Source organism: Ambystoma mexicanum, chromosome 3q (genome assembly GCF_040938575.1).
Source record: "Ambystoma mexicanum isolate Mex_15411 chromosome 3q, UKY_AmexF1_1, whole genome shotgun sequence".
Taxonomy (NCBI): Eukaryota; Metazoa; Chordata; class Amphibia; order Caudata; family Ambystomatidae; genus Ambystoma; species Ambystoma mexicanum.
Window position 1 is genome coordinate 56,135,316 of NC_090926.1, and position 25,747 is coordinate 56,161,062.

Sequence of the window (25,747 nt, forward strand, 5' to 3'; positions counted from 1 at the left end):
GTTGACCACCCCATAAATTCTGTGATACTGGCCATTAAGGCTTTATAGGTGGTTTCAGCATGCTCCCCCGGGTCTGGCCGAGCGAACTCCACCTCAGGGGAAGTGTCTAACCCACTTGCCTCATGTAAGGAATCATGGAGATCCTTTAACCTGCGTTCTGAGGATAACTCCTCTTGAACTGGGGTTGCAGGTCCCTGCAACTCAAATGTGTCTTCTTGTTCAGATAGTTCTCCCTCTTCCATAATTGAAGACATAGTTCTCAATTGTTCTGAACTCACAAAGGGTGTGAAACCCATCTCCAAGGCAGAGGGTGCCAAACTTGTAATTGGCCTCGAAAACGTCGATGCCGACGTCGAAGGCTTTGGCGTCGAAAACAAAGGTGGAGTCCTCGATAGAATTGGGATTCTGCTCGAGGAAGTCGACAATCTCGACGCCATCGAGGACCTGGGGATAGCCACTGGGTGCGTCGCAACCGTGACTTTCCTTGGCGTCGAGTCGACAGAGCCGTGTGTCGAAGGTCCCTTCGACAACGGCGTCGAAGACACAGACCTCCGCGTCGATGGAACCGGCGTCAACGGAACCTTTGAAGAAGGTTTCGAGGTCATAGTCTTACTCGAGGGTTTGTGACGCGCTCGAGAAGCTTCCTTTGCCGGGTACTGCGACTCGCGGCATTTTTGACCTTCGGGTCTTTCGACCAGAGCATCGCTCTCGGCAGTCTTCGAGGGGGTCAAGGCCGCTTTCTCAAAGACGCTCATCATATTTTTGCGGAATTCCTCCCATTCAGCCCGGGAACTATGTTTCGTGGGGCAAGGGATTCTCTTAGGAGAAACAGAGGAAGAGGAGGACAGAGAAGGGGATCTTCGACGTCTCCTCTTCGAGTGCTTCGATCTCGAGGAGTGATGGGACCCACTCCGAGACCTGGAACGCGAATGGTGACGAGGAGACGAATGTCTCGACTTCGTCGAAGAAGAAGCTTTTGAAGTCTTACCTTTCTCCAGCTTCCCCTTACGCTCCTTCAGGGCCTTAGCCGTCATGGACATACAGTCCTCGCACTCCGAACAATGGTGTTCAGCTCCCAAACACCACAGACAAACTCTGTGAGGGTCAGTCAGTGAGATCTTTTTCCCACAGTCTCTGCATTTTTTGAAGCCGGACCGAGGGGTTGTCGGTTCCGACGAGGAAGCCATCGAGTATGGATCGAATATCTCGAGGTAAATAAGAAATTATCTACGAAACTGAGCAACGATATTCCGAGGCACTGAGTAAGCGCGGAAAAACGGAACTGAGCAACGGACGCTGCGCGCGACCTTTATAGGCAGGATGACGTCGATACGGCGTCTGTCGAGGGACATCGACTCGGCGGACGCCGACGCGCAGCGCCCTCTAGAGAAAAATGTTCCAAGGCCAGCAAAGCTGGAAGGAGATATCTAAGATAAGGAATACGTCGGAGGACACAATCCCTTCGAAGAGTCAGTTCAATAGTCTAGGCAAAACTCAATGGGCTAAAGTCTTGGATAGGATAAAGCAGTTCTGGTAGTTAAACGGAAAAGTGTCTGCACAAGTTATTAGAAGTAGTTTGTAGCAAGAAGAATCATATGTTGGGTCACAAGCAAATTAGGTCTGCGAGTTGCGAAAGTTTCAAGCACTTTCACCGCAAGAGATAAGTACTCTCAGTCTTCTTTTACATTACCTTACAAATGAAGAAAGAGAGGCAGCTGATGACTTCCATTTCTGGCAGTTCCTGCAGATCTCACTGTTCCTGTGCCTCAGTCGCAGGGACAAGGACGACGTCGGGGGGACTCCTGCACTGCACTTGAACAGTCTGGAAAACTTCAATTTCGGTGCCTGCAAGTAAAGCACACAATCTAGTGTCCCTCTCCCTGGTTATACGCTTTCCTGCAGCACTGTCGAGTTGATTGGTCCCACCAACTCAAAGGGAGAAGTCGTCCTTGCAGGGGCTTCTCTGTCGAGGTGAACTTGGCGATTCGGACCTGCAGCCTGGCCTCACCGGGGAAACCAACGGTCCAGGAGTTGCAGCAGCCGTCCTCTTGAAGCTCGTCTTCGGTTCTTTCGTTCCAGTGGTCGACTGCCTTCCAAGCCAAGAGACGTGCCTTTTATTCAGTTCTCTCCCATTCATTCCAGCCTAGCTGTCACTCACCCAGCAGGGTGGCTTGTCCTTGCTGGACAGTCAGCCAGCCAATCACCACAGAGTGCATTTGGGTCGCCAAGGAGACTAAGCATAGGGAGTTTCGGGCCCCTCCCTCACTTCCTGCCCACCCCAGACACTCGGGCATCAGAGGTGGTCTTCACTCCTCAAGCCCGCCAAAGGCGAATGAACAAAGACCAGACCAGGTTTGACATGCAGAGAAACTCTAGAAGGACCTTTCCACAAAGAAATGGAGAAAAAAAGACCAAGACCTGTTTAAACAAAGGGGGCTCAGACGCCATCTCGAAAAACATGTCTCCCACATTTTAAAGTTACTGGAGCTACAAACAGTTCGCGGTCGGGAAAAATCATGGTAGTTCGTTGTAAAACCACTGCCACCAGCCATTCTGAGAGGAAAGGGTAGAATCTGACTGCTACATGAGTATCTAGACACGGGGGATACTAAGTAACCCCTCCAGCACTCTATTGTAAGATAGGGTGTGCTGGGTCTAGGAATTTAAATGACTAGTAAAGTCAATTTCACATTACTTACTCTGGGAAACAGTAGTTTAGCCCAGAAAAGGTATTTAAACCTTGGGAAAGCCTGAAAGGCTTCCTTGTGCCACTGCACTGAGGGTGCTGTGTGACACAAATGAAAAGATGATGCTTATGGAGTTGTTTAGACTCCATAACCGAAGAAAACACAGAGGTACAACACATCAAAATACATGAGTGTGAAAAAGGCTCACTCTCTCAAGGTAAAAAAAAAAATCAAGTCCTCAAAATCCAGCAAAGTTGCTGGGGGTCTCCAAGGTGAAGGGAATTAGCACATTTTTGAGAATTCTCCCTAACACGCTGACAAATAAAATAAAGGGAAACCGCGCTAAGCCAGAAATCCATCCAGTGAGCATTGCTAAAGATGGGCTTAGCAAATCTGCTGCCTTGTGTGGGAACCACGGCTGAGAATATGCCCAACGTGATGATGGGTGATACCCGCTATGCAAACTCTGGGCAATAATCATGGAAGGGAATGGGATTTCAGACATGGAAAATTCTGTGCGGACAAGTTCATCCACTGCGACTGCTTTCAAGTTGTGGATTGAGCAACAACGCAAAGTGCACCCGTTAGGGTGAATTCTCAGAAATGTGCTAATTCCCTTCTACCTTTGAGACTTATGCTGGACTTTAGGACTTTTCATTTTTAACCTGGAGAGAGTAAGACCTTTTTCTCACTAATATGTATTTTTCTTTGATTTGAACACTGCATTTCTTTTGGTTTTGGAGTCTGACAAACTCCATTGGCATCATCTGTTTATATTGTGACACAGCAGTCTCAGTGCAGCGTCGTTCTTTGGATTTCTGCTAAGGTTTAAATACCTTTTTTTGGATAACTACTGTTTCCAAGAGTACTAAAGTGAGGGGTTACTTAGTATCCCCTTTGTCCATCTTCTCACGTAACATTTTTATGTTACCCCTTCTACAATTAATGGCTGGTGGCAGTGTACTTTTTACTACCATTATGTGTTTTTACCCGCAGGCTGCAACTAAAGTAAAGCACCCATGGGTGCCCATTTTGTCAAAATGACCCGGTCGTCTTTTTTCGCCATTTCTCGTTAGAAAGGTCCTTCTTCAGATTTACTCTGCGCGCCAAACCAGGTTTGGTCCCTTTGTTTGTTTAGTCTTTGGAGGGATTCACTGGTGAAGCCCGCTTCTGGCTCAAGCGTGTCTGGCAGGGCAGGAAGCAAGGGAGGTTCCTGAAACTCCCTGTGCTTAGTCTCCTTGGTTACAGGAATGCACCCAAAGGTGATTGGCTGGCAGGCTGTCCTTGGAGGACAGCCACCCTGCTGTGTGAGTGACAGCTAGGTTGCGAATGAATGGGAGGGACTTGCATAAAAGGCGAGTGTTAGGTAAGATTTTCACAGAACTGGTAAATCTCCCTGACCTGTGTCAACCCTAGAACTTTTTGCTTTACTAGTGGGATATTTTTCCATAATACCTCAGTGAGTGGGAACCTTTTTCCACACTCACATAATCTTTAACTCTTTTCATGGGTGTCATTTTTTAATACTCTACATAATGTCTTTTTAAAGTTATCCGCTTTAACAGCTTATTGGCAATAAGTGCCTGCTGTTGCTGGGTTGACCCAGGGGCTCCCTTTTTACTTTCTTTTGCTAACCTTGAGAGAACTACAGTTCCCAAGGGTAGAAAGGATCTTTGTATCCCATTTACATTATAATCTGTGAAGCCAGCATGTCCTACCTTATGTGGAGTGCTGGGGACATACAATATATCCCCTTTCACATTAAAACTAACAATTCTGTTACAGGGACAAGCTTACCTTCAATGGCTGGTAACAGTGATACCTTGTATTAATTTGGTGCACCTTTACCGCGCGCTGTGTTCATAGCTGAAGTAAAGGCACCCAAAGGTGGTCATTTTACCAAAGTTGCCCCGCTCTTCTCTTTTTGCCATTTTAGTGTGTGTTGTTTCTTGTTCCTTTCCTCGACATTCAGGGTGGAAAATTCCTGTGTGTGATTTTTATCTTCGGTGGGAATCCAAAACTCCACAGCCCTTTGTCTTACGCCTTGCTTGAATGGTGACAAATCCTGGTGGGGGGCTGGCTGTTCCGATTGGACCACCAGAACGCCCCTTCTTGTAACATGCAGCGAGAGAATGCAGAGGTTGTTCTGTAGTTCCTAATAAATACTGCAAACTTGGAAGCTGAATAAAAGTCGACCAATGGAACCGAAAAGGAAGAGGAAGGAAACACGGCTGAAACCATTTCAAGCGACCGGAGAGCCTCCTGTGCAACTGGAGCCTGCTGTAGCCCTTCCTTCCAATCGACCTGGGGACTCTGAAAAAGACAACCTAGAGCCTGGTGAGACCCACTAGACTCAAGACCACCTGCATTTTGAGCCATCGCACGCTTTGCTGCAACTTTGCGTTGTTGCACTACCCCAATACCCTGGGACTTCAAGCCACTGTGCGGTGCACGGTCTTCCTAATCTTGCTATAACTTCGTGGGCATCCTGGTGGATCTCCAGAGACACTAATAGAGTCCGAAAAGTACCCTCAGAGTGCTGGACATTTGTAACGAGAATTCAACTGTGATTTTCTGTCTTTTTCTGTGTTCCTTGAAAAGGTGCCAAAATCCACAGAAACGCATTAATCTGTGAGAGAAACCTTGCCTAGAGCCTTTTTCATCGATCCCTGCCACAAAGTTCCTTCTGAGGTCTTGTTTTCAGTCACCACGAAAAGGAATCCACTGACCGGGTGTTTGGCTGCAGACCCTTAAGTCCTCCTGCTGCAGAATCTTCTTCAATGCTGAGGTACTGTGTTGGCTTGGGGATGTACTTACCTTAAGCCTGTTAGGATTTCTGTGTAGCTGTGGGGTGTTTCTTATGATGGGGAGGCCTCTCCTCCAGTGCACCCAGTCCCTCTGCTGGAATCCTGCTTGGGTGTCTTCTGTGAAGCCTCTGGACCCTCTTCTAACTCAAAAGCAAAGTACTCCCCCTGTTTGCCCAGTTTTCCTAAAGAACTGACTTTTGCTACTAAAGAACCTATGCTGACACCGCCTGTTGGTCACGAATCCTAGTGACCCCGCCTCTGCCACGGAGAACACTCATGCTCCAAGAATAAGGGAAAGGCTTTCAAGGGATTGGGACTTTTACCTAGAAAAGACACTAAGTGTTTAAAAGTAACGTACTTGTAAAGAGTTGGTTGGTAACTGTAATTCTAAGAGTGAACAGTTACAAAGGTTCTTACTCACCTTGGATGTGTGATGCACTATTCTTTTTTTTAAAACTTTTATTTATACAGCTTGGTGGTACAGGTGAGTAACAGAGCATGTACAATCAAAGCAAAGCAGGCTTTACAGATGTAGGAGTACAACAATCAGTTTATACACATGGGGGATACATACAAGATTGGTGCAGGGCTAAGTAGAAGACAATTCAGGAACTAGACGGGGAGGAGCGAGAAGAGTGCTGGGGATGCAGGGTCCAAATCGGTGTCAGAGGGAGACATAAATGAGCGAAACTAACCAAATATCACTAGGTCTGGAGTGGGCGGGTTGTATCGCCCAGGATTCCTCGGTGTCAGAAGCCCATGTGACCGCCCTGAGCCAATGTGCGCGAGTAGGAGCGGTAGGCCGGAGCCAACAGAGTAGGATAGTGCAGGTAGCATACAGAGGCCAGCCAATTTCCTGGAATCCTGGTGGCGCTCTGGGAAGTCATGGAAAAGACACCATTGGGGATGGGGTGATAGAGTGTTCGAGGATAGCTGACATGGTAGAGCATACTGCGCTCCAGAATTGAGTGAGGCGGGGACAGGACCAGATCATGTGGATATAGCCTGCATCGTCGCAACCGCATCTGGGGCACCTCGGGGAGAAGTGGTTCGACATACGGTGCAGCCTGGTCGGGTTGTAATGGTACCTGTGGAGTAGCTTGAATTGAATCAGTTTGAATCGGGAGTTGAAGGACACCCCATGGATGCGTGCACACATATGGGCCCACCGTTCATCGGTCATTTCCAGTCAGAGGTCAAACTCCCAAGTATGTTTTAATTTAGAGAGTACGGGGGCGATCCGGTCTGCACCAAGGTGTACAGCCTGGAGATTGTGCCTCTCATGGGGGAGGGTGAGGACAGTTCAGTAATTGCAAACTCATCAGGTGGAAGTGCCAGAAAGCTTGGGTATTTGTGTTTAAGGATTTTCCAGAAGGATGAGTATTGAAGCCAAACGGAAGGTCTCCGCCTCAGGGACAGCAGGAGGTCAGGCCACTCTGAAATTGCCCTGTTCAAAAATGTCCCGTAGTAGCTCATATCCCACCGGCGAACAACAGAGGGAGGAGTGATGCACTATTCTTAAAAGTATGGTTAACATCTTTTCTTCCTTAGAAACCGTTTTGCCAGTCTAATAGAAAGTAGATGTGAAGGTATTTTACTCTCCTGTGAGTAGGTTGTGCCTCTTCCCAAAAGTAAAGTGTTTGTTTCACCAGATTATTCCTGCAGGGTATTTGTAGGAGTGTCCTCAACTGTTGGTATCACCAGATTAGTCCTGTTAGGATGATTGTATGTGTGTACCCCAACTGGGTCTTGCTTCCTTTGACTGGCTGCTAGCCTGTCCAGAACAACAAGTTACTTACCAACTGTAACGTTCTTTCGATTGGATGTTCCTCCCACGTATTCCTCATCTTATATTTGTATCCCAGCTTCAGCTGCCTCAGAAACATTTTTTCACCAGGGGGAGGGAGGGCTGTGTTCGAGACCGCAGAATCCAAGTCCCTCGAGGGCCGCCGTCGGGTGTCATCATACGCTGTATAAAGGGCTCGAGCAGCACCCGTTACCTCAGTTCTGTTTTTACGGTGTTCATGGTCACATCAGCTGATCAGGTTTTAAGTCCTCAGGCTCTTAAGGAAGTTAGAGTGCAACTGGCGTAAACTGTACGGAGGGTCAGGATGGGAGGGTCGATGAGGAATACGTGGGAGGAACATCCAATCGAAAGACCGTTACAGTTGGCAAGTAACTTATTCTTCGAATGGATTGTGTCCTCCCACGTATTCCTCATCTTATGATAGACTCTCATAGCACTGGTAATTTCGGAGGTGGGAGTACTAGAAATTTTAATTATGGACTGAATGAAGGACAGCTTTCGCAAATAGTCCTCCTTGATATGAAGTAGTCCAAGCAGTAATGCTTTACAAAGGTGTGTATAGGCGACCATGTGGCCGCAGCACAAATATCCTGCACCAGGACACCCCTTTGAAGAGCTGTGGAAGTTGCTAAGCCTCTGGTCGAATGAGCCCTTGATCTATCTGGAGGCTCTTTCCAAGCTAGTTTATAGCATTCAGAGATTGCTAGAATTATCCATCTGGATAGAGTTAGTTTAGATACTGCAAGGCCCAATTTGTGCCCAGTATATCCAACGAATAGTTGGTCACATTGTCGGAGATTTGCCAAATGAAAATGTAGCAACAGAGCCCTTTTTGGGTCCAGTATATGCAAACTTTCATCTTCCTTACTAGCGTGAGGTGGAGGATAAAAGGAAGGTAAGAATCTTTTGTGACGGATGAAAATCAGACACTATTTTAGGCAAGAAAGATGGTTTGACTTTTAAAATAACCTTGTCCCTATGGAAAATGGTGCGAGGAGGCTTACAAGACAGTGCCTGCAACTCACTTACCCTGCGGGCTGATGTTATAGCCACTAACCGAATTGTCTTAAGAGTGAGCAGTCTTAATGTACAAGAATGTAAAGGTTCGAAAGGAGCACACCAGACATTTTAAGACTATATTTAAATCCCAGATGGGCACCTGAAAAGGTGCCGGAGTGTATACATTTGTCAACCCTTTCAAGAATTGAATGACTAAAAGGCATTTTAAAATAGGACACCTCTTCCGAGGAGCGCTTAAAGATACAGCGCTGCCAAGTAACCTTCTATAGTTCCAACTTGGAGCCCCAAATTGGCGAAGTGTAAGAGAAAAGAAATTACTGTTGGGAGTATTACAAAGAAATGGATCCACATTCTTATCCCTGCACCAGTCACTGAACTTGTTCTAACGACACCGATACAGGGATTTTGTTGCTGGCCTTCTGGCCGAAAGCAAAATTTCCATTACGTCATCCAGGAGGTCCCAATCCTTAATCTTAGCCTCTTAGAAACCATGCATGAAGGATGAGTGTCTTGACCTCTGAATGGAGAACCAGACCTTCCCCTTGCGAGAGAAGATCCTCTCTTTGTGGAAGACGTATTGGAGGGCAGATGGACATGTTCAGAAGGTCCGAGTACCACGTTCCCCTTGCCCAATCCGGGGCAATTAGTATCATGGTTTTCCTGACCTTTCTCAACCTCCTGATTACGTGAGGAATCACAGGGACTGGAGGAAACGCATAAAGTAGTGGAAATACCCAGTCCACTACGAACGCGTCCCCTAGAGCTCCTCTTGGGAGAAATTCCCTTGAGCAATACAGTTTGCACTTCCGGTTGGCCCCGGTCGCAAACAGATCCACTTGAGGGGTTCCCCAAAGGGCGAAGATCTCTTGAAGGGCTTCCTGAGCTAGTTCCCGCTACAGTTACATGTTCTATTGCACCTTTCTCTAGCAGGGTTAAAATCTCCTGCACAAGGAGCGGGTCTGGAATTTTTACAGAGTTGGCTCCCAGTGGATGATCTTGAGGTCTTTGATGAAAAGGAAGGCCGTAACCATGGGTCACTATCTCTAGTGGCCAGGCATCTGACATAATGCCCCGCCATTCATCCAGATACTGAGTGATTCTGCCTCCAACCAGGGTTTTGTGGGTTAAGACCTCAAAGTGGCTTTGCAGTGGCTGAGGAGGTAGTAGTCGCTGTGGCTGATCTAGCACCTCCCTTTTCCACCATGAAAGGGTTCTCTGTTGGCCTCTCTGACTGGCCTGCCCCCTCAGTTTTCCAAAAGAGGAATAGAAGCGTAAGGGCGACTCTTCCAGGAAGATGAACCTGCGTAAGAGTGTTGTTGAGGTTGCCTTATAGCAGCGCTGATTGATTTTGCTGCCGCTTTCGAGGTCTGCAGCTCCTCCAAGCTCTCATCTGCCTTGCTGCCAAACAACCTCAAGCCGTCAAAAGGCATATTAAGTAATCTAGACTGCACATCAGGTGCATAACCAGATCTCCTTAGCCATGCGAATATGCATAAGACTGTGCTAGATGCCATGGACCCGTTTATACTATCCGCTGTGTCCAATCCTGACTGAAGGCATTCCTCCATAGCCTCTTTGGCATTCTTCACTATAGCTAGGAAACCATCCAGTTCCTCACCTTCCGAGATGCGTTCAGCCGCTGATGACATGCAGTCCCACAGGGTATGAGTAAATCTTGTTAATGTGCAAGTGACATTAGTCCATTTCAGGGCCATGCTGCCCGAAGAAAAAGCTTTCCGAGTTCAAGCATCAACTTTTTTATCATCCCTGTCTGGGGTTATTGATGAGTAAGCTGATTGCCTTGTGGAGGTTGCAGCTTGTACCACTAGACTTTCAGGAGATGGATGTTTGGATAAATATTCTGAATCTGATAAAGCTGGCCTATATTTTGGTACCAGTTTCTTATTTACTGCTGCAATCGAATCAGGAGTATTCCAATTTACCATTGCCCTATTTTGCTTTATGGAATCGGAGAACAGGATCTTTTAAAAGGACCCACCACTCAGGATGTCAGTCATGTCATCCTGGTCAAAATCCAGGGAAGCTGCTTTCCAACCCATGAAATCAATGACCCTTCCCATAAGGTTCCTATAACTGGGATCTGGCCTTTCAAAATCCACTTCAGGTGAAGTGTCTGAGCGACTTGCATTTTGGAGACAGTCATAAAGGTCTGTTATTTTAGACTGTGGGTCCACTAGTTCTTCAGGAACCTCTCTGGCTCCAAATCTAACTCCAGCTGGAGTGACATCCTCTTCAGAGCAATGTTCTTCATATATAGATGACATGGATCTAAACAATTCCTGTCTAGGTTGAGGGTGGAAAGTCTTTTCAGGCAAAGAAGATGGAATTTGCCTAGACGTGGACAATGGGGTTGACTTGGGTCTTAGTATCGAAGAAGGCTGCAATAAAGGCGTCGATAGGGTAGAAGCTGGCTTAGACGGTGAAGGAGGCTTCAATGCTGTCGAAGGAGGCTTCAGTGCCGCTAAAGGTGTCGTCATCTTCAACAGTGGTCTCGACGCTATGGTCGTCGACGGTGTCGAGTCTTGGCTTTGACGCCGATTCCGCTAGCCCCGTCGGGGAACTTTCCCTTGAAGACTCAACTCTTTCAACCCTTACGTATTTAACTCTTGATTTTCCTCTGTCACTTTTAGAGTGACTAGAGGCATGATCACCACGTGGCAACTTCGAAGGGGTCTGGGCCGTTTTCTCGAATATTTTAAGCATCGAAGGCCTCCTATTTTTCTGGGGAATCATGCTTTGATGGGTAAGTTACTCTCCTCTCGGAAGAGGATGAGGACCACCACCTACGACATCGTCTTTTTGATGTTAGTCAAAGACAAAGATTTCCTCGATCGACTCTCCAATGAGATTTTCTACTGGATCCATAGAATCCTTTTGTCTTTTCGAAGACTTATATTTCTCCTCCCCCACCGCCAGCTTACCTCTGCGTTTTTAAGAGCCTTATTTGCCATGGCCTGACAGGACCCGCACTCATCCACCCGATGGTCTGGGCTGAGGCACCAGAGGCAATTCCGATGGGGGTCGGTTATAGACATCTTCGTGCTACACTTCAGAATTTTTTTTTTTTTTAACCTGGTTTGGGTGTGGAGGGAGTTGAAGACTATGACATCGAAGAAATTCTTGATGCAACGTTCGTAACACGAAGCAGTTGCATCGGAAAAATATAACTGAGGTAATGGGTGAAGCTCGAGCCCTTTATACAGCGGATGACGTGGACGCCCAACGGCGGCCCTCGAGGGACTGACTCTGCGTTCTCGAAAACAGCACCCCCTGCTGAAGTTGGGATACGAATATCATAAGAGGACGAATACGTGGAAGGACACAATTCATTCGAATAAGTGTGCATTAGGTTGTTGCCCAACTAGAATATCTGAGTGATTCAGTAAAGTACCATTGGGTTTTACTTTCCCATTAATTAGCTTCACAACAGCGTCGAGGGGGGGGATCGATATGTTCTATATTAATATAGGAAAACGACCAAAGGTCGAGGAGATGAAATCTGCAATGTCTCTCGAGGAGCTCCGCGTAAAGGCGACCAGTAGCTGGGCGGAAAAAAACAATCTGAGGGACCTCGACGCGTGAGGGATTGTGGGTACAACACACGTCACTATAGGGATAGTTACAGACACGCCTTGTCGACGTCCCCTTTTCGACTACGAAAAACAAAATGCAATACTCGCAGTGACCACTGGATGTCGGACCTATGCGCAGCATGTGATTCTAAGCAGATTAACAAACATCAGAAAACTTGTTATCACAAAAGCAGTTATAGGTTTTTACTTCACCTAGAATAAGTGTTTCACTATTCACAAAAAGTATATTGTCCAGTTGACTGATTAAGTGATTTATACTGAGAATCATTAGACAACTGGAAGGGTTTACTGCCGTCATCTGAAAGTAACCATTGGTTGTTACTCCCCAAGAATAGGTGCAACCTATACTGAATGTGTATGAATATGTTTTGACTTTCCTAGAACTACTGTTATGTATTTCAAATAAGGTCTATACTTGGGTCTGTGTGCCTTCAAGTATAGTTTTGATATTGTGATTTCATATAATTAGTTAGTACTTACTTACCCCTAGATTTATCTGGGCCTACCTGTGTTAGGGAGAATTCTCATAAATGTGCCAATTTCCTTCACCTCAAAGACCCCCAGCAACTTTGCTGGATTGAGGACTTTTTTTTTACCTGGAAAGAGTGCAAGCCTTTTTTCCCCCCCCACTCATGTATTTTGATGTGTGTTTTACTTGTGTTCTTTGATTATGGAGTTTTAGATAACTCTAGGCATCTTTTCATGTGCGTCACACAGCACCCTCAGTGCAGTGACACAGGGATGTCTTTTAGACTTCCCACAGGTTTAAAAACCTTCTCTGGGATAAACTACTGTTTCCCTGAGAATGTAAAGTGAAATTGACTTTACTAGTCTTTCCAAATTCCTAAACCCAGCACACCCCATCTTACAATGGAGTACTGGAGGGGTTACATAGTAGCCCCTGTGTCCAAATCCTCCTATAGTAGTTAAATGCTACCCTTTCCTATTGAAAAGGCTGGTGGCAGTGGTATTACAACGACTACCGTGATTTTTCGCGACTGAACACCTAAATGGGAGCCATGTTTTTCAAGATGGCGCCTTAAGCCCCTTTGTTTGAACAGGTCCCGGTCTTTTTTTGCTGTTTCTTTTTGGAAAGGTCCTTCTAGTGTTTGTCTCTGCACGCTAAACTAGGTTTGGTCACTTTGTTCGTGTGCCTTTGGCGGGCTACAGTACTGAAGACAGACTCTGGCATCTTAGTATCTTGGGTGGTCAGGAAGGGAGGGAGGTGCCTGAAACTCCCTGTGCTTGGTCTCTTAGGAGACCAGAATGCACTGGCGTGTTTGGCTGGTTGACTGTCCGGCAAGGCTAGCCATCCTGCTGGGTGAGTGACTGCTAGGCTGGAATGAAAGGGAGAAAACTGTTTAAAGGAGATTCTCTAGAACTGGAAAGCATAGTCGACCATTGGAACGAAAGAACCAAAGATGAGCTGAAAGAGGACGGCTGCTGCAACTCCTGGACCGTTGGTTTGCCCGGTGAAGCCCTGCTGCGGGTCCGAATTGCCAGATCTCCATTCAACAGAGAAGCTCCTTCAAGGAAGGCTTCTTCCTTTGGCTGGGGGCCCTCAGAATAGTCTTCCTGCCTTACTCTGAGTGTGACTGTCTTTCGACCTGGCTGTGGGTGTATTGGCCACCAAAACAATCTTTGCGAGACTCTTGCGTATGCTTGGCATCATGGGGGAGGGGTTTCGGCTGTTCAAGCGGCTTTGCCGTAGCTTTCGATGTTTTGCCAGAACTTTCTGCGTTGGAGCACTTTTAAGAGGCGTCTCAACAGCTTTAGGAGTTTTGGTGCTAACGCCCTTGTCAGAGTGCCCGGACGCATACCATTTACACGGTTGTGTGGGAGGGCTGCCGACCGTGTGGATCAGCGTGTTCTGTCAAGGAGCACAGCGTACCCGTTGGCGTCTTGCACCGCGTCGAAGAGTCAGTCGAGGCGGTACATGGGGTTGTGGGCTTGCCTTTATGGGCAACGGGTGCGTCCCTGTCGCCGGGATGTACACTCCCCATAGAAGACCCATCGGCCTGTCTTCCGAGGCCGGACGGTTCGGAACAAGAATAATCAGACGAAAGGTCGATGGCATCTGTATGAGCCATGGCCGTCGCTTAACTCGTAGTCGCTCGGAGGATGCGGCGGTGGGGGAGCTACCATCGCCCTGCATCATGGCGTAGGCCGGCCACCGTTTAACTTGACGCTCCTTAACAGTCTTAGGACACAGGAGCTGACAAGACAGACAGGACGCCTCGTGGTGATCTCAAGGGAGACACTTATTGCACTTGCGTGCCCTTCCAGGGGTACTTGCCTTTACAAAAGGGCAACATTTAAAAAGGGTGTCCTGTTCATAGTGCAGGTTTATAGCGACAGCAAAACCAAAAGGGACAAAAAGAGGGGAGAAGGAAATGCATTCTTGAAAGAAATTGAATCCCCCCCCGGACACCACTCTCCCTACAGTATAGGCCGGCCACATACAGAGGACCAGTCGTCGAAGCCTGGGGGATCTTCCACGGTTTTCAGAGTTAGTAGAAAGGAGTCGTCGAAGGGGACGATATCTATAAACGACCGGAGGTCGTGGACAAAATATAATTTTGCAATTTGGAAGAGCTCTGCATAAGGGGACCAGCTAGCTGGGCGGGAAAAACCCCAATCTGAGGGACCTCAACACGTGAGGGATTTTTGGTACAATACAAGTCACGTCAGGGATAGTGTTACAGGCACGCCTATGTCGACGTCCTTTCGATCCTCCAAAGACAAGATGCAATACTCTGCAGTTACCACTAGATGTCGGACTATATGCACATCATGCGATCCTAAGCAGATTCACAAGCATCAGAAAATATGTTATAGTATTTATCCAAGATTTAGCTCGGCCTAGTTGTATTTAAATAAACCCTTTATGTTTACAATACATAGTGTTTATTAGGACAATATGTATGCTACAATTTCTTAGCACCAAACTACGGCCCTCTGTTAGGGAGAATTCTCAGAAATGTGCCAATTCCCTCCACCTTAGAGACCCCAAGCAACTTTGCTGAATTTTGAGGACTTGATTTTCTTAACCTGGTGAGAGCGAGACCCTTTTCCCCCACTCCCTCGTGTATTTTGTGATTTTGAACACGGTTTCTTTTGGTTGTGGAGTCTGACAAACTCCATAGGAATCATCTTTTACATTGTGTCACACAGCACCTTCAGTGCAGTGGCACAGGGAAGTCTTTCAGATTTCCCAAAGGTTTGAATACCTTCTCGTGGTTAAACTACAGTTTCCAAGAGCAGTAGAGTGAAATTGACTACTTACATTTGTAACTTTCTAGACCCAGCACACACTATCTTACAATATGGTGCGGAGGGGTTACCTAGCATCCCCTTGGTCTAGCTTATGTAACATTTGTAAGTTACCCTTTGCTCACTGAATGGCTGGTAGCAGTGGTTTTGTTTTAACTACCATGGTGGGCATTTACAGCGGGTTGCATTCGGACCTGCAGTAAAGTACCCAAGGGTGCCATTTTTGTCAAAATGGACCCAGTCTTCTTTTTTCGCTATTTCTTTGTGGAACGGTCCTTCTTGAGATAAGCTCTGCGCACTAAACCAGGTTTGGTCCCCTTTATTTGTTTAGCCTTTGGCAGGATTCACAAGTGTAGCCCGCCTCTGGCTCCAGGGTGTCTGGGGTAGGCAGGAAGTAAGGGAGGTGCCCGGAAATCCCTGTGCTTAGTATCCAAGGAGACCCAAGTACACTGATGATTGGCTGGCTGACTGTCCAGCAAGGACAGCCAACCAGCTGTGTGATCGACAGCTAGGCTGGGATGAATGGGAGAGAACTGAAAAAAAGGCAAGTCTTTTGACTTGGAAGGCAGAGTCGACCACTGGATGAAGGAACTGAAGAAGAACTTGAAGAGGACGCCTGCTGCAACTCCTGGACAGTTGGTTTGCCCGGTGAAGCCCTGCTGCGCTGCTGAAACGCCAAGTTCGCATTGACAGAGAAGACCCTGCAAGGACGACTTCTCCCTTTGAGTTGGTGGGACGAATCAACTTCAAAGTAAGCCACCTGGACATCCATCTCAGAGTTGGTTGAATTTCCACAGAGTTGCTGCCGGAAACCGTATAGCCAGGGAGAGGAACACCAGATTGTGGTCGTTGCTTTTAAGCTGGCCTAGAGCTCCAGGAAGATCCTCCGGAATCCCAGGAAGCAGGACTGATTGAGCCTCAGCCTCTTCAAAAGAGTGCGGGAACCCAGAAGCAAGGAAAGTCCATCTCGACAACCAGGAACGCAGTGTTGCCATTTGTGGTAGACGCGAGGAGCTGAAACACTGAACAGCCACTGAAAGTGAAGTTTTCCGGTTGTGCGTTTTGACCATCCCAGTGCAGGCGTACCCCTGACATCTCCCCTCTTGTCCCCACAACTGAGGCCCGGGAGCAGTGAGATCTGCAGAGCTGCGCAGGAGTCATATAATGCATCTTTTCTTCATTTTAAAAAAGGTACTGTACAAAGTCTGAGAGAACTTACCTCTTACTGTAGAGTTGCTTGTATCTTCTACTACAAGTCTAATCAGCTTATGGCCCTACATTTGATTCTTTTTTTCTTCAAAGACTTCTAAAACATTGTGCAAAGACTTCCTACTTAACTACAAAGAAGTGCTTCAGCTTACATAGACTGGCTTAGCCTCTTCCACTGAATCACTCTTATTGGTGCATCTGAAAGCATTTGCCTGCTTAAGAATATTTGTGGTCTCTTGTATGTTCTAAACAACCTTTTCCTTTGACTTATTACTATATGATTCTAAATGCAACAGTGATATATAAATGTCCTCAGCACCCTAGCAATTGAAGTCACCTGAGGGTGCAGGCAGTGTCTGTGGGCCATCCCAAAAGGCTATCTACTGATTTCGAGAGATTAAGAGGGTGTATTTCATGAAGTGTATTTGAGTGTTACGGTTATATTGCTCCCTTCTGAAGGCTTATTCTAACCGACTGATACATAAATTAATAATGGTTTATTCAAGAAACCTTGAGTGTAAGAGTTTATTTGAATACTTGTAACTGTAAATCTCTAACTCCACTACAGCTCACATTGACCCCTCTTGAGATCAGCCCGACTGCTTAACACTCTACCAAAACTGAAGTACAAGCTTATACCAAAGGTTGGGTTTCCTATACCTGTAGTCAGAGTTATTTGTAGTGTTCCCAGAGGTTACTGTATACAAACTTTGCCTAACACTCTCCCTCCCAGATAAGCCTGGCTGCTCTGTCCATGGTACCAAAATTCTCAGGTGGTAAGGCCTTATAATAAGAAGAACAAGTTACTTTCTTACCTGGTAACGTTCTTTCGATGGGATGGTCCGACGATGTATTCCATATCTATGACAGGTAATCACCACAGCTGTGCTGCTTCGGAAACTTTTCCAGCGTCTGCGTCCTGCGTCGATGCGCCGACGTCGAGGACCTCCTCCGACGTCCAACGTCATCCGATGTGATAAGTAGGACGCACGACGCCTGTAGCCTCAGTTGTAGTTTTTTCCCCCAGAACGTGTGACATAAGTCAACTGCCAGTCAGACACAAAGCCTTGCGGAACGTAAGCTGCAATCGCAAAAGAAATTCTGCAGCGGGGAAGGCAGGGCGGGAGCGATATGGAATACGTCGTCGGACCATCCCATCGAAAGAACGTTACCAGGTAAGAAAGTAACTTGTTCTTCGAGGGGATTGGGTCCTCCGACGTATTCCATATCTATGACAGACTCCCAAAGCAGTACCAGAGCAAGGAGGAGGGAAAGAATTTATAAACAAAAAATTTATAATAGCCAATCAAATAGCAGAGCAAAGGACCACCTTGCCAAAGGCCAGATCCTGCCCACTAATGGAATCTAGGGAATAATGCCGTACAAATGTATGTACTGAAGCCCAGGTGGCTGCATCACAGATGTTGCGAATAGGAACACCCCTCTGCAGGGCAGTAGACGCAGCCATACCCCTGGTAGAATGGGCCCGCAAGCCAGCCGGTGGGTCCTTACCCGCCAAGCGGTAACACTCCGAGATGGCCAAAATAATCCAGCGGGACAAAGGCTGTTTCGTCACAGCTTGCCCCAAACGCTTACCAGCGTAACCAATAAAGAGTTGATCGTCCACTCTGACCCGGGACATGCGATAACATAAAAGCTTAAAGCTCTCCTAGGATCAAGCCTATGGAGCCTCTCCTCTTCCTTACCAGGATGCGGAGGAGGATAGAATGCCGGAAGAACAACCTTCTGGGCCAAATGAAATTCCGTCACTACCTTCGGAAGAAAAGAAGGACGAACACGAAGGACAACCCTGTCCTTGTGGAAAACAGTGAAGGGTGGCTTAACTGAAAGTGCCTGTAACTCACTCACTCTGCGAGCGGAAGTAACCGCAACTAAAAACACAGTTTTCAGAGTTAACAGCCTCAAAGGGCAAGAATGTAAAGGCTCAAACGGAGCACCCATAAGAAACCTAAGAACAAGGTTTAAATCCCAACCAGGCACCAGGAAAGGTGACGGAGGGAACACATTAGTGAGCCCTTTCAGAAACTGTGAAATTAAAGGGATCTTAAAGTAAGAACACTCATCAGACGAGCGCTTAAAGATGGACAGCGCCGCCAGGTAACCTTTAATGGTACCCACTTGCAAGCCCCTGTGGCCAAAGAAAGCAAAAAGGACAGAACCATGGGGATGTCACATGCAAAAGGATCCACATTCCGAACTCTGCACCAGTCGCAGAACTTACGCCAACGGCAACGGTACAGAGACTTAGTTGCTGGCCTTCGGGCCGAAAGCAACACCTCCATCACGTCTTCAGGGAGGTCCCAATCCCTCTACCTCAACCTTTCAGAAGCCAAGCGTGAAGGTTGAGGGATCTGACCTCTGGATGGAGAACCAGACCCCCCTCCCGTGAGAGCAGATCGTCTCGGTAGGGAAGACGACGTGGAGGGCAGATGGACAAGTCGAGAAGGTCCGGGTACCACGTCCTCCGAGCCCACGCCGGAGCAATGAGGATCATCCAGGAACCGAACTTCCGCAACCTCCGCAGCACTTGCGGGATGACGGGGACTGGAGGAAACGCGTACAGCAGCGGGAACGACCAATCCACCACGAACGCGTCTCCTAAGGCTCCTTTTGGAGGAAATTCCCGCGAGCAGAACCTCTCGCACTTCCGGTTGACACTGGAGGCGAAGAGATCCACTTGAGGGGTCCCCCAAAGGGCGAAGATCTCCTGGAGAATCTCCTGAGCCAACTCCCACTCGTGAGAGATCGCGCTCTGCCTGCTCAGAGCGTCCGCAGTCACGTTTTCGACTCCGGCCAGATGAACTGCCGAGACCGAAACTTCCTGCTGGATGGCCCAGAACTCGAGCTGCATCGCCTCCCTGCACAGAGGAAGTGACCCTGCCTCCCCTTTTTTGTTGAGGTAGTGCATGGCCACCGTGTTGTCCGTCAGGATCAGGACATTCCTCCCTCGCACAGTCGGCAGAAAAGCCTTCAGGGCTAGCCTGACGGCCCTCAGCTCCAACAGATTGATATGGAGTCTGGACTCCGACGGAGACCAACGACCGCTGACAGTCAGCCCGCTGGCATGAGCTCCCCATCCCGTGAGGGATGCATCCGTCACGATCGTCACCTCCGGCCAGGGAAGCCAAAACGGAGCCCCCTTCATCAAGTTGCCTTCGACGGCCCACCACAGAAGGTCCTGGGCGACCGAGGGCGGCACCTGAATAGGGTCCGACATCCTGCCGGAGGACTGCGACCATTGCATCTTGAGTGCCCACTGCAAAGATCTCATGCGCAGGCGAGCCTCTGGCACCAGAAGAATGCAGGATGCCATGAGGCCGAGCAACCTCAAGAACTCGAACGCTGGGAGCGTCTGGGCATGCTGAAACTTGTGCACCATCTGCTGAATGTGAAGAGCCCTCACCTGGGGAGGAAAACACTGCCCCAGGGAAGTGTCGAGCACTGCTCCGATGTACTGGAGCCTCTGCGTTGGCGTCAAATGGGACTTCTTTAAATTGAGGGAGAAGCCCAGCCTGTGAAGGGAGTGGCAGGTGACGGACAGATGATCCAGGACTTGCTCGGGAGATCTCCCCTGATAACCAATCGCCCAGGTAGGGGTAGACGTGAATCCCCCCTTGCCTGAGATGCGCTGCCACCACCACCATGAGCTTGGTGAAGACCCTCGGGGCGGAGGTCAATCCGAACGGCAGGACCCGAAACTGAAAGTGCGAGTCGCCAACCGCGAACCTCAGGTACTTCTTGTGCTTGGGATGGATCGGCACATGGAAGTAAGCATCCTTGAGGTCGAGTGACACCAACCAGTCCTGAAGCTGAAGGGCCTGGAGGACTTGAGAGAGAGTAACCATCTTGAACTTGTCCTTCCTGAGGAGTTTGTTCAAACCGCGCAAGTCCGTGACGGGTCTCAATCCCCCGTCTTTCTTGGAAATCAAAAAATAAGGGGAATACCATCCCTTGTTCCTCTCCGCTACAGGCACCAGTTCTATAGCGCCTTTCACCAGCAGGGCTTGAATTTCCTGCGCAAGGAGCGGATGCGGACACTTCAAAGAGAGGTTCCCCGGTGGATTGTCGCGAGGCCTGTGCCGAAAGGGAAGACAGTAGCCGTGGGCTATGATCTCCAGAACCCACACATCCGAAGTAATGGCTTGCCACTCTACAAGATGCTGCGCCAGCCTTCCCCCAACCGGCGAACCATGGGACATGGCCTCATGACTGAGTGGGAGCGGCTGCGGCGTTACCTGAGGGCAAAGAGGCAACTGCCCGAGCGGCCTTGGCACCACGGGTACCCTGTCGTCCACCTCTGGTACCCATGCGCTGGCCTCTTTGACTGCCAGCCCCTCTCGCTTTACTGAAGGACGAGTAATAGCGAAAGGAACCACCCCTCCACTGCTGTCCCCTAGGACGAAAAGGCGGAGTTTGGCGAACTGCAGCGCCCAACGACTTCGCTGCAGCTTTTGAGGTCTGCAACCTCTCAAGGCTCTCGTCAGCCTTGCTGCCAAAAAGGTGTTCACCGTCAAAGGGCATGTTGAGGAGCCGGGATTGCACATCAGGAGCAAACCCCGACTTCTGCAACCACGCAAACCTGCGTATCACGGTGCTCGCCGCCATGGACCTACTGACGCAATCAGCCAAGTCCAGACCCGACTGAACGGACTCACACATGGCATCCTTACCATCCTGGACCATAGCAAGGAAACCATCCCGTTCAACCCCTTCGGGAATATGTTCAGCCGCCAACGCAACACAGTTCCACAGAGTGTGCGCGAAACGTGACAAGGCACAAATGGAGTTGGCCGCCTGAAGCGCCATACCACCAGAAGAAAACAATTTTTCGCCCAGCCATCAAAACGCTTGTCGTCCCTATCAGGAGGGATGGTAGGGTACGACGCCTGCTTTGCCGGGGCCGTGGCCGCCTGCACCACCAAACTTTCAGGAGTGGGGTGCCTGGTCAAGTAGCAGGGGTCGCTACTGGCTGGACGGTATTTACGCGACAAGGACTTGCCCACCGCCGGGAGACTCTCCGGAGCAGTCCAAGCCGCCGCCACCCTTCTCTGTAAAGCCATATGGAACGGCAGTACTGGGTCAGTTGGGGGACCAACATCAAGGATGTCCGTCAGGTCATCCTGCACAAACTCCCCTGGGGGAGCAGACCATCCCAGATACTCAGAAACCCTAGCCATAAGGCGCCGGTAAGAGGAATCGGCATGGGAGCCAGGCTCAGGCCGACAAAATTCCACCTCCGGAGAGGTGTCCAGTCCACTGGCATCATGCAGAGACTGCCTCAAATCGTCAAACTGACTATGGCCCGAGACAATGTCATCTGGCACCTGACGAGGAACCAGGCCATCAGAATCCTCATCCGCCTCTGAAATATATTCCAGGTGGCGAAAAGAAGGCACCCGAGAGTGCTTGCTCTTAGCCAGAGGCTTCCTAGGGGGTACACCCGAGACACGGGGCACCTCCGACACAAAAGGCGTCGAGCGAATCGGCGCTGCCGTCGAGAAAACCGGCAACGGAGCCGAGAGGATCGGCGTCGACGAAATCGGCGTCGACGTCAGATGCAGCGCCTCCAGTATCGGTGGCGTCGACACAGCCCTCGAAGCCGGAGCCCCGAGCGTGTCCCTCGACGACCTGAACGTCGACGGCTTCGACGACTTCCTCGGAGCCGGAGCCTCGAGAAAGCCTGTCGACGCCCTCGACGCCACAGGCGTCGATGTCTTCCTCGAAGACATCACAGGTGCACACGGTCTCGATCGCGTCGAGGACCGGGACCTGGAACGGGTACGGCGAGAACGAGCCTCCTTGTCCGAACGGGACCTCTCCCGTGACTCGCGCCGACCACTCTTGCGAGCGGTGGCTCTTGACCTCACACGGCCGACCCCACTCAGGGGCGCGGACGGTTGAGTACCCTGCGACTCAAGAATCGCCAACATCTTCTTCCCGAAGGAAGCCCATTCCTCCGGCGTCGCACGGCTAGAGGGGTAACCGACGGGCCGGGCAGAGTCCTCCGAAGAGGACCTGGAAGGCGACCGGTGTCGGCGCTTCCGAGAATGCCTCGAAGAGGCGGAGGAGTGGCGAGACCGACTCCTAGAACAAGACCGACGAGACTACCGACGATGACGCAGAGAGTCACCCCTCGAATCATCCGTCGAAACCCCCGCCGACTTCGACTTCCGGGGCTTGGACACCCGACCTACCGACAATTTCTTCTTACGCTCGCGCAAGGCTTTGGACGTGAGCGACAGGCAGTCGATACAGTCATCCGTGTCGTGGGCCTCCCCGAGGCACCAGAGGCAGGCGTCGTGCGAGTCAGTCACCGACATCTTGGACCCGCACTCCCCGCACTTCTTAAAGCCCGGACACGGGGTTGACGACGCAGTGGAAGACATCGTCGAAGAAATACATAAACGAACAGGTTCGAAGAACCAGAAAGAACAGAACTCCAAAGAGTCGAGGCTTAGAACCGAGAAACACGAAGCAACACGTTCGCGGAAAAAACGGAACTGAGGCTACAGGCGTCGTGCGTCCTACTTATCACATCGGATGACGTCGGAGGAGGTCCTCGACGTCGGCGCATCGACGCAGACGCCGGAAAAGTTTCCGAAGCAGCACAGCTGTGGTGATTACCTGTCAGATATGGAATACGTCGGAGGACCCAATCCCCTCGAATAGAGCTTATGTACTGTCACAGATGAATGGTTTTATGAAGCCCATAGTTGAACTTTAGAAAAACTGTCCTAACACTGCGCAAGATTGTTCAGCCTCCACCTGTTTGAGGTTTAGCTGAAAGGTGGGCTAGGGCAGTCCCCCAGCTTGAAATCTGGATAGAAGGCAATGAACAAAAACCATTTGAGATCTAACCACATCTTCCAGTTATGAAACCAATAAACTGTCAAAGACCCTCTGGGGGACTCCAGCTGCGGGCATCTTTGTCCAAGCCAACCACTGCGTTGTATGCCTTTAGGGAACATAAGTGATCGGCGGTGATGGCTTTAAGAAGGAGCAAAAAAATAAAAAAATAAAATCAATCCTCCACAGATCCTGATTTCACCAAGCCTAACAGTCCCCCAACTAACATTTTCCTGCTCATGGCAAGACTTACGCTAACTTTGGCATAGATGTGGCGAAAGTAAAGTTCTTTGTAGAGGATCAGGAACACAGCATCTGCATGGAGATGGGGAAAAATAAGATAAAGATAATCTTGGCACAGTCTCCCTTCGCCTCCCATCCCCAAGCATTAACCCCTGGTACAAAGAGGACTTTGGACTTACCATTTCCAACCTGGGCGGCGATAGACTCCGCCTCAGGCCAGGGGGAGGTCTTGAAAAACCTCTCCGTCAGCTTAGCCCAACTGCAAAATAAAACAAAATTAGCACCCAAAAAATGTAGATGATCAAGAGCATTGAAGCTATTAACTTTAAACAATTCAGTGGCAGACAGTGACCTTTGTTGAGATTACCCTCAGAAGACTCAGCCCACTATGGATACAGGATACACTGCCAGCTCCCGAGAGAGGGGACAGCCAGATAAATGCACACTACTGAACATGAGAACATAGTTTCACAGAGACTTGAAAAACGTGGACCTCTGACCCCTATGCACTTAATTCCTAAAAACAACAATCCACCAGCGGAGAGGTGGAGTTGCAAGAATATAACTACATGTTAACTAAGGGCACAGTCGTGGCCATATCAAAGAGCTTACCTCCTACTCTGGCACTGCAGTGTGTATAAACTTCACTGCCGTATGCAAAGCCCTCAACCCCCGCCCTACCATACCCTTTAGCCCGCACATACATATCTACACACAAAAACTGGTGCAATTCTGGTTGAACAAAAGTGCACAACCAAAATTAAATCGCCTTTGCTACGGGAACGGTACAGCGTCCTTTCATTGCCAGGCATTTCAAAGCCTGCAATTTGAATGTGTGCAAAAGTTATTCGAATTCTTTTTTTGGGGGCAGATAAGGGGTTGGGTATAGTTAAAATATGTGCAGGAGGAGGGGTTTGGGCAAAAAAAAAAGTCTATGAAATTTCATACACATTTAAATTGCAGGCTTTGAAATGCCAGACGATGAAAGTACATAGAACCACAGGAATGCGCAGAGTTAGCTGGTCATGAGGGTTTTGTTGCATTATATCTCAGCAACTTTAACAGCACCTTACCCAAGGTCTTTTCAGTGAATTTCAAGGTTTTTGGTATATTAGGTTTTTTTTTTTTAACAGGCCACTAGCCATGGACGGTGGCCATGTCCACTGTACATGTTACCCCACTAGGTTTCTTTTGGACCCACTAGGTGGCCACAGGCAATGTTTTCGGGTTAGCCAGGGCCTTCGGCTGTAACCACTGTATATTTCAAAACACTACCGGGCTACTAGCCATGGCCCGAGGCCTCAGTCTTCAGCTGTGTACACTGTACATGTTCCCCAAATATTTTTATTTTGGACCCACTGGAGATTTATCATTTTTAATGCTGCATCGCCTCTCCTAGTGAGACCCCCAGCACCTTTTGCTGGATGTTTGGACCTTTTTCTTAAATCCTGAATGAGTGGAGCCTTTTTCCACTCATTCATTCTGTAAGGCATCTGTATTTTAATATTTTACTATTGCAGCACACAGCTCCTTATGGGCAGTGTTGCTGGGAACCCTTTGGGTTCTCCTAAGAGATTTTTTTTATCCTAGAGTAACTACAGTTACTATGGATAGTGAGATACTTTGTAGCGCTCCGAAAACTTAGAAATTGACACACAAACAACCTTATGTGGAGTAGAATTCACAGTCTATCTGCTCCAGTGACTTTTTGGTCACAACCAACCTAGTTATGGCTGGTGGCAGTGGACGTGTTCTGCCAACTATTGTGTAACTTTCTACTGCAGGCTATGTTCATAGCCCCGGGGGAGAGGGATTGATCCCTAGGCTCCAGTGTGTCTGAGCAGGCAGGAAGTGGGGGAGGAATTTTTCACTCCACTGCTCTTTGTATGCCTGAATGGAACCAGCTCAAACTGGGGGTCTGGCTGTCCTGACAGAACAGCCACCCGCACCTTTCTGTGAGAAAGAGAAAGAGGTAGAGAGCGCGCGGTGTGTAGAGAGCTGGAGATGTGTAGAGAGCTGGAGATGTGTAGAGAGCTGGAGATGTGTAGAGAGCTGGAGATGTGGAGAGAGCTGGAGATGTGGAGAGAGCTGGAGATGTGGAGAGAGCTGGAGATGTGGAGAGAGCTGGAGATGTGGAGAGAGCTGGAGATGTGGAGAGAGCTGGAGATGTGGAGAGAGCTGGAGATGTGGAGAGAGCTGGAGATGTGGAGAGAGCTGGAG

At 48.9% G+C, this 25,747-nt stretch overlaps 1 protein-coding gene across 1 annotated transcript in view; it reads right to left on the bottom strand.

Annotated features, from left to right (window-relative positions):
- Window positions 1-25,747, bottom strand: part of EIF3L (eukaryotic translation initiation factor 3 subunit L) — a 277,699-nt gene that overhangs the window by 116,776 nt on the left and 135,176 nt on the right. The window contains exons 4-5 of the mRNA XM_069653069.1: window positions 23,707-23,786; window positions 23,538-23,599 (exon numbers count right to left, since the gene is read on the bottom strand). Coding sequence (XP_069509170.1) covers window positions 23,538-23,599; window positions 23,707-23,786 — 142 coding nt within the window. The remainder of the gene's footprint in view (window positions 1-23,537; window positions 23,600-23,706; window positions 23,787-25,747) is intronic.